We start from the raw sequence: 17754 nt of genomic DNA on the forward strand, positions 1-17754 counted from the left end.
AAAAACAAACCATTCACAATGTTGACAATGCACAAAAAAAATGAAAATCACTGAGAGCCCACCCTTACATTTTGTAAGTGCACACGTAGTGTCCTTTTGAGGATAGTTTCCTCAGAATGTCCTAAACATAAAATAGCACATTAAAAACAGCTGCAATAAAAGCATAGTCACCATTTTCCCTAGGGCACTCAGACGTGGAGCTGTTGGCGGAGACATCTTCTGGAGGGTCTTGTGAAGCTTGTTCGGTGCCTTAGACAGTGCTGTCGGAACAATCTTGCGAGCGGCCTGCGGAACCAACAAACCCCTTTGAATGATTAGCTAATCGATGCACAATACAAAACCAGTGATACATCTCTGACCCATAAAACTCTGACTTACAAAGATATACGTCAAGACCACGTACAAAGATCTTCAGAAGTTTCCAGGCCGCTATCCCTTGTAATGCAATGGTATCGCGGCCTGGGAACTTTAGAACACCTTCGTGCGTACGCAGTATCGGCACAGTACATTGGGAAGAAAAATCGTAGTTAAAATTTGTGCGGTAAAAGTATATTGGAAACGTCAAAAAAATTTGTGGGCAGCTTGCACTAGTGGCACAAGGCTAGCGAAGAAACGAAGATAATGGCCACTTGGCTAGTCCAGATTTGCCTCCGGCACACCAAGAATTATTCGTGTTGCGAGCCTTCGGGAAACGTGTCGTGAAGCATGCGAGGCCCAGCGAACGCTTCTCAATATTTTGCACCGAGCCACCGAGCCTATGACCTAGCTGCCCAGCTATGCTCAGCCTACAGACGGTCGCGTCCGTGGCAGACGCAGCACGCGTCGCCTCGGCTTGACGCCGTGCCGCCTTTGCTATACTGCATACGTTGCACAATGTTCCCGTCTAGCCGCCGCATAGAGCCACAAACTTTCTTTTTAGCGAACCTCCCAGTCCTTACAAGCTTCAGAAAAAGGTTACAACTGCTTGAATGAGACGCCACGTAAGAAACAAACTCGCACACACGAAGCGCAACGTGTGTGTGTGCATCTTTCTATGTTTGTTTCATGGTGTCTTATTCGCACAGGTGTAACCGTTTTCTGAAAAAAAAAATGACCGAACAAGACCAACAACATGTCATTCAACAAGCTTCGCTTGAAAACGTGCCTCACCTGTTATCTCACGCACGAAAACACCGACGCAGCCGACGTTGTCGAAAGCGACGAAAGCTTCTCGCTGCCAGTCATGCATGGGCTTGTCGCTGGGTGGATGGTGTTTATGACAGTACGACTGAAGAAAAATAATCACGTAAGGTGTGTTGAATAAATTGTTTTTATGTATAAAGAACATACCTAATTCGGGCGTATAATTATTATTTTGTGAAAACAATTTTGTTTCATTGATTATAACTGTTTTTTTTTGCGCTTGCGCCCTCTGACGTTTGATGAGAGCACTAGCTGGTTACGTAATCGTGACGCACTTCCTGAGGCCAGGTTTCGCGGAGTGTCCTCTCTTGTCTTCTTCTTTCTCTATGGTACGACGCCGGCTTACTGAAATATGATACAAGTCGTTCACGCCTAATAACACCGCTCTGTTTCTATCAGTGACTGGTCATCAAAAAGCGGTTTTACGCAATCTCTGTTCACGCCTGTGTGCAACCTGTACCCGTCGTCTCACACATTTCTCGTCTGCTTGAATTGCGTTGACCGTGAAAAAAGATGACCTTTTGTTTCTGCAAATTTGATTGGTTAAAAGGTTTGCCACTGCAGTCGCGCGCCTAAAAAAGCGGGCAGCGACCAATTGAGCGGAATATTTTTCGAAAAACGCGGCTCCTTGTGATCAGTCGCTTTGCGATTAACTTCGTCGTGCGACCGGTGCTAATGGCAGTTGGGAACAAGCCACAAAAGCTTCGCTTAAAAATAAGGGACTGTTTTGCCTACGAAGGCGTAGCAATGACTACAATAGCAACAAGTTGGAATGCCACGCGAACAACGGCAAGTATCTCGAAACTTCCAAAGCGCTACTCAAGCACGAAAAATGCCTGAAAGTAACACACAGAACGAGTGCGAATTGACAACTGTGACAGCTCGCAACTTGCAGTACGCTGCTACAATACAAAGAAGACCGCACGAAACAAATGTACAGGCATACACAGCTATAGCGCGCACTAACTAATGTGACAGTTCTTGACGTTTGAGCAACGCATTGGAAGTGTCGTCTACGCACAACCATTGTCAGTTCGCGCTTGTCCTGTGTATGTTCTTTTATTGCGTTCTTTGTGTATCAGTTGTGCGTTGCAAGTTCCAAGGTGCTTGCCGTTCTTTGCGTGACATTTGAACTTCGCTCTTCTGGCTAGCAGCTCACTGCTTTTGAAAACATGGCCACTGCAGTGAGCAAAGTGATCATGCGCTCTGCAGCTTCAACACAAACTTTGCGGTGAAAGTACAGGGAGTAAAACCACCCCACTCACGGGATATCTACACGGGTACCCACGCCCTGTAGGACAACGTGCAGGTGGTACTGGTCGGATGCATGCACGCGTCAAAACTTGGGCGAAAGCTGATCGGGGCGAAATCTTTGGAATCGCAACCTTGGCGCCGTTTAGCTAGTGATAAAGATAATACTGACGACTATGGAGTTACACGGCAACGGTGCAAATGGAAGACGCCGAGTCTACCAAGTGGATTGTTTGGTAGACCACGAAATATGCAACATCTGGGCAAGCTCGATAGGCCGGCACGAGACGAGGCACGACGGACCGAACGTCTCGTCAGATTTTGGTGCGACGTTTGAGTTTTCAGTTTCACCACCACTACGGCTTTCGCGTGTGAACCGTCTCAGGGATAGAGAGTTCCAGAGATATTCGCGATTTTGCTTTTTCCGTTTGAAGCATTGATTGCGCCGATTTAATGATCCAAGCAATAATGAAGCCCAGCCGACATTAGAACTCGACAACGAGAACAATGAAAAACGAAAGGTAGAGTGGGAAAACACCAACGCGCTTCGCTGTTTCCATGTTTTTGAATACAATTAGTGAATGTTAGTGGATTAGTGAATAATTAGTGAATTAGCCTTATTGGTACATGTGATAAAACTGCAAAGTAACAATTTTCAGCCTGCATTGCTGTTGTTCTGTCATTGCTACTTGTTCTGTTAGTCAGCCAGCCACTAACCAACGACTGCGGTATTGACTGAAGAAAAAGAAGTAAAAATTTGGAGCTGCAGCGAACGTTTTGCAAACGCGTGCATATTTTTTTGAAACGTGAATGTTTTTACTAATCATATAGACTGGCATTATTATCACCTGAGGGGGGCAGTTGCGTGGCACCAACCACCCAGCAGGGGTCACTAAGTCGGTGCCATACGTTGACTTAAAGGGGGGGGGGGGAGGGCATTGCGATCAACCTGTGTCCCCTATGAAAAGGAACCGTGCGCACGCTTATGATTACGATTTATATTACAATGTAGCTGTGCTCGTGGCGTCACCAGTGTTCGATATTTGGCGGTATTATTGTAGCTGGACATGCTGCCGGAGGTGGTGCGCGCCGTGAGTGGACGCTGTGAGGTCTACATGGATGGCGGCGTTCGGTGCGGTGGTGATGTGGTCAAGGCGCTGGCTTTTGGCGCCAAAGCAGTGTTCATTGGCAGGCCCGTCTTCTACGGTCTGGGATACAAGGTGAGCGTGCGGTACACATTGCTCATTGCCACAAATTGTGCGCTTGTGTAGAATGTACAAGACGTTTTTTTATTCCATAGAATGTTTTAAAATTACGCACCTCCCACACACAAAAAAATGTGTGTGTAGATGTGAAGCGGCGGGCGCTAACGCTTACACTAGCGGTGGCGTCGACGCTGGCGCTCATCAGGGCGTTGCGCAGGAGAGAAACCTGCAGAGGCTCAAAGCACGCCGTGATGTTCTGGTGTTTCCTATTGTAACACGACAATCGCTGCTAATGTGCAGTGAGAGATAGAAGACTCCGATTGGACGCAGAAACCCGCATTTCGCCTTTGGTTAACGTGCACCCTGCGCATTTTTATTGTTCAACAACCCACAGGAAAAATATCCCACTGGCACTACTTTGAAGGTCAAGATCCACTACCTATTGACGTAAGAGACGGAAAAAGTTGCGAATGAGTAGTGTGAGTGCGGACGCCAACGTCGACGCCGTTGGACATAGGCCCAAGCAAGACGCTTCGCATTTAAAATGTTACGACAGTGCTGCGTTCATAATCTGCGCACCCGAACTATGCACCGAGGCGGAAAGCTCTTGCTCCACTAATGTTGCATTGATAAAACGAAAATGTAAACAAAATTGTGTAAACTATCCATTTATTGCTGACTCGAGGGCATGTTATGTGCAAGACACAGGGCATCAGCATAATCAATAAAGATTTTGGACATAATTAGAAATATCCGTCAGCCATTTACAACGGCGACAATGAAAACACGTGCTCTAGCTGGGCAAGCAGTACAAACGGTCGCTCTGTTACGGAAGACCACCGTTTACCATGATGAGCGAGTGTCAAAATTTGAATAAACTTTTTTGCCTTCTCCACCGAAGGGCCACCATTTACAGTGCTGAATGGCAAACTGAATTTTTTATTTATTCATTTATTTTATTTATTGATACTGCGATCTTTTACAAGATCATAGCAGGGGTGGTACAAAACATAAACATAAACATCAGTGGAAACAGGCAAACAAACAATCAAAAACAAATGTAATACAAACTTATGTAACTGATAGCTGCAGTGATTCTTCGAGACAAGAGAATCAACAAAAAAGCAAGGTACAAACATAGATAACAATCATTTCTGCAGTGACTCTTCAAATGCAGACAATGTATTTAGGGTAACAACATCGTTATGTAGATTGTTCCAATCCACGATAGTCCTCGGAAAAAAAGAATATTTGAATTTGAAACAATTTGTTCGTTGCATCAATGGAGAGATAGTAAGATTGTGTCTCTGTCTTGTTCCGTAACCCAATGAAAAGTGAACGATATGTGATGTGTCAACTGCATAGTGACCTTTTATTAACTGGAAAAGAAATTTTAAGCGCCATATTCGATTTTGGTCCGGAATGTTTGGAAATTTGCTTTTCAAGAGAAGTTTTGTAATTGAAGTAGGACCGTACGAGTTATAAATGAACCTAACAACCTTTTTTTGCACCCTTTCAAGTTTTTGGATATCAGTCTGAGTGAACGGGTCCCATATGACCACAGCATACTCCAGTATAGGACGGATAATGGCATTGTAAGCGAGGAGACGAATACTTGGTGTGGTTGATCTTAAAGAACGCCTTAGGAAAAAAAGTTTACGGAGAGATTTAGCTACTACAAAATCTATGTGCTTTGATCAGGATAGATTTTTTGTAATCCAGAGACCAAGGTACTTATATTGAGTTACTTCTGACAGAATTGTATTGTTGGTGGAGTACTGGAACAAAAGAGGGTCTTTTTTAAGGGTAATTCTCATAAACTGTTTAAGCGAAATTAACAGGCATCTGCCATTTGTCACACCACGAAACTACTTTTAGAAAGTTCCGACTTAGTTTAATTTGATCGTCAACTGAGGTGATCTTTTCATATAAGACACAGTCGTCGGCGTACAACCTAATGTGAACAGAAAGGTCAGTGACGATATCATTTATATATAACAGAAAAAAAAGAGGCCCAAAGACGGATCCTTGAGGAACGCCTGAGTTTACAGGAGTGTGTTTAGAAGATGTATTTTTTTACCGTAACAAATTGACGCCTATTTGTTAGATATGCTGTTATCCAGTCAAGGATCTTTTTGTTTTGTAGAATACAAGTTAATTTGTGAAGTAATTTATCATGCGAAACTTTATCGAAGGCTTTTTGAAAATCCATAAATATGGCATCCGTCTGCTTCCCTTCGTTAATTGCTTGAGCAAAGTCATGCGTAATTTCCACTAATTGAGTATTCGTTGAAAAGCCCCGCCTGAACCCATGTTGAACATTTGTTAATACTTTATGAGAATTAAGGAAGGTATTTATATGTTTATGAATAATGTGTTCTAGAATTTTACATGATGTTGATATAAGGGAAATCGGTCGGAAATTCGGAATAGATGACTTGTCTCCCGCTTTGTGTAAAGGGTTAATTTTGGCGATCTTCCAGTCATCTGGCAGTTGGCCCTCATTCAACGAATGGGTATACAAAATAAACAAATAGCGAGAACACCATTCTGCGTAGCGCTTCAAGAAGGCATTTGGAATGCCATCTGGCCCGGTTGATTTTTTAACATCCAGATTCAGCAGTAAGTTTAAAATGCCATTCTCAGAAATGACTAAGTCTGGAATAGGTGGGAGCGATATTGTTATATAGAACATAGTAAGGTTGACTTACTTAAGAATATCTCTGATGAACTTGCCTTTTTTTGCGCTAAAATGAAGATATCAAGCATGCATCAAATCGCACAGCAACAACTTCTTATTAAAGGGATACTGCAATACCTTTCTACGTAGTCAATAAATGACTTCACTAAAGGAGTCCATTGCCTCACAAATCAAATGCGACAAACATTTTCAGAATCCGTAAAATGCGAGCGGAATTACAGAAAACAAACGTCGCGTGCTCCATGACCTTAAGGACCTTTTGTTTTTCTACGAACGCTGGCTTTACTCAAGGTATAGCGCATCCAGGACGGGACAGAGAACAAGACACAAAACACATACACGGCGCTAACTTTCAACAATGCGGTTTAAACTGAGAAACAGCAATACTTATACCCAAACATGGTGCGTCACAACCACGTTCTAACCCCTCTTTAATCGCACCAGCATAATCGGAAGAAGCACTAACCAAATGACAAGGCTCATTACAGAGGCGAAATTCATTGCTAAGTTTGGACACGCATGTATAAGCAAGCCATCGGTATCATTATCATTGATCGAATTGCGTTATTTGAATGTCGCATACGTTGCAGTAGGTCACAATTTACTGGTTCTAGCACGTGATTGTGACGCGCCATGTTTGGGTATAAGTATTGCTGTTTCTCGGATTAAACCGCATTGTTGAAAGTTAGCGCCGTGTATGTGTTCTGTGTCTTCTTCTCTGTCCCGTCCTGGATGCGCTATACCTCGAACAATATGAATAACCAACAAGCCCGCCGTGGAACCTTAGCTGGCTTTACCCTAAAAATGATCAAGAGCGCTAGCGGCCGCGCACGTGGCGGCCTCAAGCAACAGTCGGGCTAATTATGAAGCCCGCAAGGCTCAAATCAGTCAATGACCGTGAATTTGGGTGTTTAAGGCGTGGCCAGCTGACTATATGACATCGTTTGTAGAGAGAGGAGGGAGGGATTTTTGGCGGATTTGAAGGATTAAATGTAAATTATAAGTGGGGTGTCACTTTAAAATGCTTGGTTAGTGTGTTCTCGAGTGCCTCGTCTACCGATGGCGGTTTTTTCTGACCATGAAGAAAAAGTGCCGCGGAACCCCTTCCAGGTACCGGCTCTTTTGTTTCCGCCATTTCTAGTTAGAAAGAGATCAGTGCAATTTATGGTTTTAGCATCGACCGAAATTTGCGCTTCCTCTCGGCCAGATGGGTAACGAAGTAAAATATATTATCGCGTGATTAAATAAACGTTACACACGTTCTGGAAGTACTCAGGAGCTTGCCGGTCACGTTTTTATGTATAGTGTCCAAAGAACATACGTCCCTGATATTTTGAAGGCGACAGAGTAAGTATACTTGCGACAACTGTGTTTCCTAGATTGCCATCGAAGTGTGTCATTTGAACAGCTGTCATAATAAACGCATGGACGTGTTTGCTGTACAGGGCCAGGAGGGAGTCACCGAGGTCCTCGAGTGCATCCGCAGAGAGCTCGACAACTGCCTCGCATTGCTAGGTGATTGTTTTTTTTGTTGTTGTTGTTGCATTTTCATGGCAAATTAAACGCCAGATGTTTTGGTCAGAAAATATTACAACATTTTGAGGAACTGTACGACATTTAGCTGCGATCACATGCGAATATGGGTGAGCCGATTAGTGTAAAAATAAATGAAGCATTATAGTTCGATGTCATCGATGTTCTGACTTGCCAAATTGAAAAGACAGCCATGGCCCGCATACTCCCTATCAAATTCCCTGTTCCGCAGAAAGACATCACACAGAGAGTAATATTTTATTAACATTATTATTACACTTCAGGCAATACGTATAAACGTTTTATGTAGTGCTCTTTAATCTATGTGATTAGGTAGATATAGCTAAAGTGGTTGCTTGGGCAAAGGCCTCGTCTATTTTATCAATGCCAGCCAGATGCGCCCAATTCAGCTGTTCACCACTCCCTCCTTTATTCATTTCCTGCTCTCGCTCATAGCCTAGCCGTTGCGTGTGCTTTGCGGTAATGGGGGAGAGAACACCGCATGCAGTGCCTCACGATGAAAGTCATATGAAGCGATTTTTTGTTCAGTTGTGTACAGATACACGGGGTGGCGTCTTACACTCTTCTTTTTTAAAATATTAGCGGTCTCGCTTGCTCTGTAGAAGTTGAAGTGTTTTGAGATATACATAGTGGCTCTATGTGGGCATCCAATGGGGAAGCGTTACTGCAACGCCACTGCATGCACTGTGTGGTGGGGGCGGCATTGCTTCGAGCCACAAAAGAGGAGCATGAAGGGACCAATCTGACAGACCTATGATATTGGAGAGGGAAACACGTCTGTCACATCTCCGAGGGAAAGCGCTTGGAAGCACGTGTGACGCAAGCAGCGCTATCCGTCACGCAGCATCGCATCACGACCACTCTTTGGACAAACAGAGAAACATACTTACATAAAGGGCGGACACTCCCTTAAGGCCCTGCGGCCCAGCTACTGCGCTGCTTTCAGCGCCATGGGCGGTAGGTCAGACCTGGTAATGTCTTCATCACCATTATCAGCCTGACTACGTCCACTGCAGGACAAAGGCCTCTCCCATGTAATGCCTTACGCATAAATAAGATAATTTATTTTCGCCCACACGCTGGGATTTGAACCCGTACCTCTGAGCTCCGAAGGAGAGTGTCTTTACCACTAGGCTACACACCCATGCGTCCACAAAGGAAATACATGTACATTACATCTAAACCACATGAATGTGCCTCTTTGTGCAAAACAAATGCAGAAAGACACTTTCTAGTTATACTTCACTGTTTTCTGTTGTAAGGCATTAAATGTTCTAAGCGGAACATTATGTAGGGCGGATATATAAAAAAGTGCACAAGTTAATGAAATTTCTTCTTTGCAAAAAATTGATGTCAAACGTGGGTATTCAATGTCCTCCTGAGGAGGCTGTTAGATTTATTAACAAAAAAGTAAACGCGAGTATGGGTACGCCATTTAACGGTTGGTCATACCCTTTCTTGATGAGCCACGGAAAGGCCCCAGTGGCCGCTCTTTATATAGTATATTTCTTTAGTGGACTAAGGTGGACCGACGGCTCCCGTTGAGGAGCGCACGTTTGCACTGGCATTGGAAGAAATAAAGGAGGCGTTGCTTGGGGATGTTGTTACGACACATTAGAGAGAAACAGCACGACACACGAGAGACCACGCAAAGAACAACACATAGAACAGCTCTCTTGCATGTGTCTCACTTTGCCCGGTCTCTCGTTTTTTGCGCTGTTTCCATGCAACAGGCAGATACACAAAGAAAAAGTAGTGCGTCTTCAGCCTTCCTTCTAATAATTTGCGGTCTTTTTAATCAGCGTAACGTTTTAACTTTCATGCTGCGCTTAGGTTTCGCAATCATGATTAAACAAAAACCGGGGCTCATATTACAATCTGATAACTGGAATTCGCTAAACCTGTTAATATTTATTGGTATTAGATGAACAGATCTCCGTGAATTTGGGCTACTGACAAGCCGATCCTGAATATAAGCTTATTATGTCAATGTTCATTGTTTCATCTCGCAGAACGTGAATATTCTGAAAAGCAGGCCAAAAACGTAAAGGCAGACTAAGATATGAGTGCTGTGTATACTAGTTGGTCGGTATATCCCAGTGTAGCGCCAGGCGTCTGCCAATGGCGTGTTTGAATTTGCTGTGTTTTTATGTATATAATCCTTACAAGTACCTGTTGCGTCTGTACCTGCGATCTTCTGTCCCTCGATGCTGATGTAACTGTATGTTCCTTAAATGTAGTAGCTTTCACATTGAAGTGCGCAGAATGGGTAGACTAGTAAAAAAATCTTTTCATCTTGGTTAATTTTATAATCGCAAGTTTCCTTTTATGTGATATGTGAGGTTGTTATACACTCTGTAAAACCTCTTGAAAGTGCAAAGCGGCGTAGCGAGTATAAACAGGAGTCTTTGCGCAGGACCTATATTAGAATGAGCTGCAAAACGCTATAGCTACATATTCTGTGTTTACTTCATAAGGCAATGGACAAGGCGAGCTTGCTGCGTTCGAGCCAAAAAAGCCCGGTTGTTAATTTGACTGTTTTTGTGTTGCGTACTTCCTAGTTGTACTCACAATGCTAAGATGTTCTCACACTTGCGAAGCCTTTGGCCTAATATCCTAATTTTCATTGCAGGGTGTTCAGATGTGGGAAATCTACACCCTGGATACCTTAGGCGCCATACTGCTTTGATCCACGAGTACAACGGCGTCACACCAACGGACTTTGCTAGGAGCCTTAATTTATGAAAAAAAAATCTTGGGAGCATTTACGTGTGTTTTGAAACTCGTGTTTTCATGCTTGGTTTGCAGGGGTACTTATTCTAGTGCTCTCAATACGCAATGCTTAAGGCGGGTGTAAAGTACAAGTGCCGATGACCGCTTCTTGTGACAAAACTGACGACTTTGCTCTAACGTGAGTGCCGACGTGAGATCAGCGCACGAGGTACCCTTCAAACGCCAGTGTACTCGGCGTGCCTGGTAAAACCACGACATGCGCGCGAATGTTCATTCACGGAAACGCGTCTACGTATTTCACAGCGCGTGGCTCAAAGCAAGAAATCCGGCATCGGCTGCTACTGGCTGAATGTTGCGCATAAAACGTGATCCCCACTGTGCATAAGATCTGCCGGATTTTTTTGCTCAGCTGATAAGCGAAACATAGGTGTGCCCAATTCGAAAGGTCAAAGTTCACTGCAGGTCCCACATACAGTGTTCAGAGACTACTTTTTGTGTGGCTTTTATGCTGACGTGGAAAAAGAATGAAAATGCTACAAGTATCTTTTGTAGTGGTGAGTGTGGTACAAAAAGTTAGGGTACCCTAAAGCTTCGCCTTCAGGAGCTGAACGCGACAGCGACATCTTGTTCCTAGTGCGTACTTTAAACACTTAGTGCATGAAACCTCTTCGAATTTACTATGCATCCACTACGTGGCCTTAAGAGAATAGGCGCAGTAGCGTGTGTGCCTTTTGTAGCGGGGTACCTGCTTTCAACCACGAATCCATTATGGTAATCACTTATTCTGACGCCCGTTCGCAAAGGACGCTTGTACCAGGTATTATTACTACAATATTTCATATTGCATTGGGAAGCATGTATACAGGACTCGTGTGTTTGTGCATGAAAGCTAGTTGCACTGCATTTCCAAGCAGAGTAAGTTCTGTTTGCTGTTCTTAGAAGGAGAGGTGTGGCCCTGTGGTAGAACATCCGCTTGCTACACAAACAATTAGGATTCGATCCCAACTTGAGCTCAAACAATACTTGTGCTGTCCCAACTCTGCTGCAGGATTTTCCATCAAATCAATATTTGCGTCGTTCTGTATTTTTAGGTCACGCATAAGGTGATGATTTTTCACTCACAACCAACAATATTAACGCCAGCGTCGAAATTTCTGCGAAACGAGCTGTTTAACGCTATCACGTTAAAAGGTCTTGGAGAGCCGGTTGGCATGTCGCTCATCATGGCTATGATATCGCCAGGTGGAACAAGATCTAAATGCAAAACCGTGGATGTTGTACGTAATCGCTGCTGTTCCTTGCCATCGAGCTGTTACGATGCAAGCTGTTCATCCGTTAGTGGCGTACATTTTGTGCTCTCAATTCAGTCAAGTGAATCTACTTTAATATTCATCATGTGCTAATTGGTCTTCGTTGGCTTATTTTTAGTTTATTCCCCCAGAGTTAGGCACAAAGGTAAGTAGTTCATGGGTGGTGAACAAGCTTAAACGACGTCTTTTCGAGAAAATAGCGATAGTGTTTAATGACATTGTATAACATGAAGGACGCTTCGGCCAATAGCACGGTCACATGTCTCATGGCCAGACACTTCCCTCCAAAAATCTGAAGGGTTTCTAAACACCGGTCATTAATGAAACTAGAACTTAAGAAACTGAATTCCAGATAATAGACTTACAAAGATATATGTGTGTCACGTGGTCGTGAGCCGGCGAAGGCAACTATTGGCGTGCGAAAGAAACTATGTGACCGAACTTGTGGCCGGCAAACTGGCTGTCAGACTACGGCTACACACTGGCACTGATAACAGCGAAGAGAGCGTCGGCCGTTTATCAATTGACAAGCGGTGACGCGTGTCGGCATTTATACGCGTGCCGTCCAATATTGTAGCTTTATCTCTAGTTTCAGAAGAATCTGTAGCGTTTTTGCTGTGTGCGTAATCGCATCTGAATGGTCTACGTCTACCTCGATGGTTCTCAGTCAATAGGCGGACTTGCGCAACGCAGCACTTGCACGTTTGAAGGGGCGGTAACAAAACTTGTGAAAGTAGAGTGGCATGCGTAACTCAAAGGTCACCACCTCGGACTCTCATACCCGTTCGAGTCTTGTCAAGGAGAGTAATCTTTACAGATTATGCCCTTGGATCCCTGCCACCGCTTTCGGTGACCTGAGCCCTGTGACAGCGTCCTCTGCTCCTGCGCGTCGCTGGGGCAGCTGTCATCCCGACTACCATGGCAGAGCAGTCCCCTCCATTCTCGGCTACGCCATTGGAACGCCCGTCGCGTTCCCTGGTTCCCACATCGTCACACAGACGCTCAGCGAGCGTCGCGTGCACCCGCGTGCTGTGGAACCTCATCTCCAGTGCCAAAGCGGTGCGGTTGCATCATGAACAGGCACAGAAACTGTGCAGAGTCGTCAGCGAGAAACCGACATCACTTCGCCTACCGGTGCTTGCTGCCGACGTCGAGACAACTGCAAGGGGCCTGACGTCCTCGGCGGCCTCCAGCCCTACCACTAGCACCACAGCATCTTCGACCGCTGTAGCGGCGCATCATACAGCCCAACTCGAAGATGCCGGGTCAATTCTGTGCGTGAACGTCACCGTTCCGCAGAACGTACCACTGCCGTTAGACGAGGAACCTGATATTGCAGACATGGATACTACGTCAACGCGTAAGCGCTCGCGTCCTAGCGAGTCGGGCAGCGACGATGAGGGTGGCTCGCGGAAGATGCACGCAGTAGCGCCTGAACGTGCCACAGTTGCGTGTCTTACCCCAACGTCAAATGATGCGGTTGCCCACGAAGACGCCGTCACACACGCAACTGACGAAATCAGTCAGTCTGATTTTCAGACCGTCCTCTCCAAGTCTAAGAAGCGCCGACAGCGAGCCTCGACATCTCAAGGACCCGCTGCCCACACTGGTCCTCGTCCCGCCACTGAATCGACGGCTATGCTTGCCCACGTTGCTCCAGGGACTTCTAATGCGCCCACTGCGACTCAGACCGCTCCTGCAGGGGTACGCGCCACTGAACACACCATGCCGGCTTCTGCTTCATCGTCGCTAGACTCGGGCACTATTCTTTTTCGACCAGCAAACGCCAGCGCCTCCTTTCACCGCACCTCTCGTCTTGCCATTGCGCAAGCTCTCTCTGCGCTGCCCGGAGTCAAGGAGGTGAGAGTAAACACGAAAAAGAACATCGTGGCAGCAGACGCATCTACACCAGAATGGATGAATCGCCTACTAGCAACATCGGAGCTCGCAGGAATACCCGTGACTGCCCGCCTCCCTGCTGACCGTTCACAAAGCAGTGGCGTGGTGCAAGGCGTCGATGGCGACTATACCGACGAAGCCCTCCTGGCCGCCGTGTCGTCCGATGTGCCGGTGATTGCAGCCAGGCGACAAGGGACATCACTAGTCTTGCGGTTCGCCTCTCCCGTGCCTCCCACCCGGGTCCGCCTTTTTCGCATGGTGTTCGAAGTGAGGCCATCCCGACCTCGCCCGCTTCAGTGCCGGCGGTGCGGACGCTATGGGCATATCGCCGTCACTTGCCGAGGACCAGAGCGGTGCCTGCGATGTGGTGGCCACCATGGGAAAGACGCCAACTGCACCAACAAATTAAGATGCCTGCACTGCGGCAGGCCACATTCAGCTGATTCCGCAGACTGTCAGCTCTGGCAAAGAGAGCGGCGCCTGGCCACCATCAAGGCATCAGCTCCCACCTACCTGCCTCACCGCGAGGCTCAAGCAGTCTTGCGGGCAAGCCCTAGTGTAACTGATAGTCCTCAGCTGAAGCAGACCACGGGCAAGAGCTATGCTGCCGCAGTGGGATCACCATCCAAGATGACGGTCAGCTCGACCCATCCAGGCCAGACAGGCGTACAACAACGGGGCCCTTCGGCTGGTCTCAAGCACCCAGACTCTACCACGACTCGTCCACCCGCGAAGGTACCTTCCCAGCCTCGTGTGGACCAGGAAAATGCAAACCTGAGGCTCCTGTTAAGAGCAGTTGCGGACCTGCTGCCTCCTGAAAACCAGCTGCGCTCCATCTGCCTTCAGGCAGGTGGCGCGCACCCTCATAGTAGCCACCATGGCTGACACTCATCCGCATGCTGCAGAGAACCACCGCCGCCGCCGCCCGTGTGTGCTTCAATGGAACGCTCACTCGTTGCGGCGGCGGCATGCAGACCTCTCCTCACATCTCCTGCAGAGCGAGTATGATGTGCTTGCTTTGCAGGAAGTGTACGTAGCAGCGACCGACTTGCGACTTCCCGGATACATCGGTTACCAAAGTATCACGTCGTGTACTCTAGACACGTGCCAGGACGCGCCGTGCATAGCGAGTGCACATCCCCAGGGTCGACCACGTTGTGCAGTGTACGTGCGACGAGAACTACCACATGTGCACATAAACGTGGCTGATGTCACTGGAGGGGCTCTTGAGTGTTGTGCCGTGACGGTGCGGCTTCGCGGTGTGGACACGACAGTGGCCTCTGTGTATGTGCGACCTGGACAGCGGTGGGACGCCTCCATGCTGTTACAGCTCACGGCTAAATTCGGAAGAGACTACCTCATATGTGGGGACATGAATGCTCATCACACCATGTGGGGGAGTAACACCTGCTCCTCTCGAGGAAGGGATCTGGTGGACGTTATCCATCAACTGGGCCTACAAGTTTTGAACACCGGATCCTTCACTTTCGTCCGCAGAACAGCACGACCGTCATGCTCCGCCATTGACGTCACCTTGGCCAGTGAAGGGGACCGGTACGATTGGGCAGTGGAGCCTGACTCCTGGGGTTCAGACCACCTGCCGATCGTCATCTCACCTGTGGGCGGAAAGATCCCAAGGAGGAGGCTGTGTAGTACGATCGATTGGCGGGCTTTTCGAAGGCAGCTTCGAGACGTCCCAGAGGATCAGGATTTCCTGAATCTGGTAGCAGTGGCAGCGCAGGCGGCAACTATCCAGACCAGGGTGCCAGAGCACCACCCTGTGCCAGACCTCCATCACTTGAACTTACGGGCTGCGAGGCGCAGGGCTGAGAGAAGGTACCTAAAATCCCATGACCCAGCTCAACGTACACTCTTCAATCGTGTGGATGCGGTATGTCGGCGACATGCCAACCGTCGCAGGCGGCAAAGCTGGCAAGGCATCTGCCTCTCCCTGAGTCAGGCAAGAGGTGGCGCAAAAGCATGGCGACTTCTACGATCCCTCGTCACTGGACCAATGGTGCGGCAACCCGTCATTGCGGTGGCCATCTACTTAGGCATTAGTGAAAAAGAACTGGCAGAGCGACTGGCCGATCGCTTCACAGAACTCCCACCAGCCAATCCTTCAGCCCTCATCGCCACGCCTGCTCCCAAGCCACCGCAAGGTCTTCACCCTGCCTGGACGGCCAGCCAGATCGCATCTCTGTGTCAGGACCCTATTTTCGAACACGAACTGAACGTTGCTCTAGCCAGAACCAAGCGCCGCAGTTCCCCTGGTGCCGACGGCATCACATACCAGATGCTGCGCAACCTGGATATGGCCTCACGACGACACCTGTTGAGGACTTTTAATGAAATATGGCAGAGCGGCAACCTACCTGAAGCCTGGCTGACCGCTGTTGTGGTGCCGATCCGGAAACCTCGCCGCCCTTGTGCCGCCATTACGTCCTACAGACCCGTTTCTCTCACCTCTGCTGCCTGCAAGCTCATGGAAGCCATAGCACTGGCACGCCTAAATTGGATTGCGGGGGCAAAGGATTTCCTACCAGAACAGCAGACGGGCTTCCGACGCCACCGATGCACAGCAGACTCGATCGCGGACGTCGTCTCTACCTTGGAGGAGGCCAAGCGCAACGGCGAAGTGGCCCTCCTCGTCCTGCTGGATGTACAGAGCGCTTTTGACAGCTTGCCTCACATAGCGATAGAGAGTGCTTTGGACACACTCGGCATCGTGAGCTGCCTACGTACCTTTATCAGTGCCTTTCTGGCAAAACGCACCCTCCGGGTTAGAGTACGACGCGCGCTCAGCGATCCACGGCCAGTGACAGCAGGCGTTCCACAAGGTTCCGTCCTGAGCCCCTTTCTGTTCAACCTGGTGCTAGCGGGGCTGCCGACCGCGATGCCCGCAGACAAGCGTTACCCCACGCAGTGCTCCTTGTACGCAGACGATGTGGCACTGTGGGTTAAGGGGCCTAGGCAAAACTTCACGGCCATAAGGCGTTCCCTGCAGCGCTCCTTGGATGCCGTCGTCTCTTTCTTCAAGGCAATCGGACTGAACGTTTCGCCCACGAAGACGGAGGCACTGCTGGTTCACCCCAGAGCCACTGCGCGGAGGGCCGTCCGAAGGCTTGTGCTAGGTGACCGACCTATCCCGTGGAGCGATGCAGTGACGTACCTGGGGCTAAGGATCGACCACCGCCTTACCTGGATACCAGCCGTTAAGCTCGCCGTCCTCAAGGCCACCAGGGTCGAGACTGCCGTAAGCAAACTGCTCAGCAGGGGCCAAGGGTGCACCTCACGGCTGGCTCTAAGACTCTACGAAGGGGCTGCAACGACAGCGCAAACTTATGCACTGCCCTTGGTGCAGCTAGCGCCACACCGCAAGGAGCAACTGGAGCGGCAACATCGCATGGCAATTCGGCGCTTCATGGGACTTCCCCGTCAGTCACCCATAGCTGCAACCCTGGCGGAGGCCCAGACCTGGCCTCTGTCACTCTTGATGCTACGACAGGCGCTGCATCACGTGGATCGCCTTCACAGGGCCCTCGGGGGCGCTGCCCTCCTTCGGAGACTGCGGAGCCGACCAGCGTCACGGATGGCACAGATCTGCGCTCTCTATGAAGAGCTGGTCCCCGATCCCCCCAGTCCAATCCAACCCCCTCCACCACACCAGCAGCCTCTGGACGTACAATTAACTCTGGACAACCTCAGAAAAAGGCGCACACCGGCATGCGAGCTCCATCAGGCAGCCGTGGCGAAACTTCATGAAAGACTTAAGGGGCAGCTCCTGGTATTCACGGACGGGTCCGTTCGGGACAGCCCCCATTCGGCCGCGGCTGCCTGCGTCATACCATCGACTGGGACAACCATCCGCTGCCGACTTCCCTTTCACGCCAGCTCCACTGCAGCTGAATTGGCCGGC

The 17754-nt window shown here is 48.3% G+C and overlaps 1 protein-coding gene across 4 annotated transcripts in view; it reads left to right on the forward strand.

Moving 5' to 3' along the window:
- The window catches only part of LOC119170787 (L-lactate oxidase-like), a 59755-nt gene extending 49080 nt beyond the window's left edge, over positions 1-10675 (forward strand). For all 4 annotated transcript variants that reach the window (XM_037422043.2, XM_075886670.1, XM_075886669.1 and 1 more), the window contains exons 7-9: positions 3495-3653; positions 7785-7854; positions 10526-10675. In XM_037422043.2, coding sequence (XP_037277940.2) covers positions 3495-3653; positions 7785-7854; positions 10526-10638 — 342 coding nt within the window. In that variant the 3' untranslated portion in view covers positions 10639-10675. The remainder of the gene's footprint in view (positions 1-3494; positions 3654-7784; positions 7855-10525) is intronic.
- Positions 10676-17754: the final 7079 nt, after the last annotated feature.

The sequence above is a fragment of the Rhipicephalus microplus genome, chromosome 2 (genome assembly GCF_043290135.1).
Source record: "Rhipicephalus microplus isolate Deutch F79 chromosome 2, USDA_Rmic, whole genome shotgun sequence".
In the NCBI taxonomy this organism is placed as follows: Eukaryota; Metazoa; Arthropoda; class Arachnida; order Ixodida; family Ixodidae; genus Rhipicephalus; species Rhipicephalus microplus.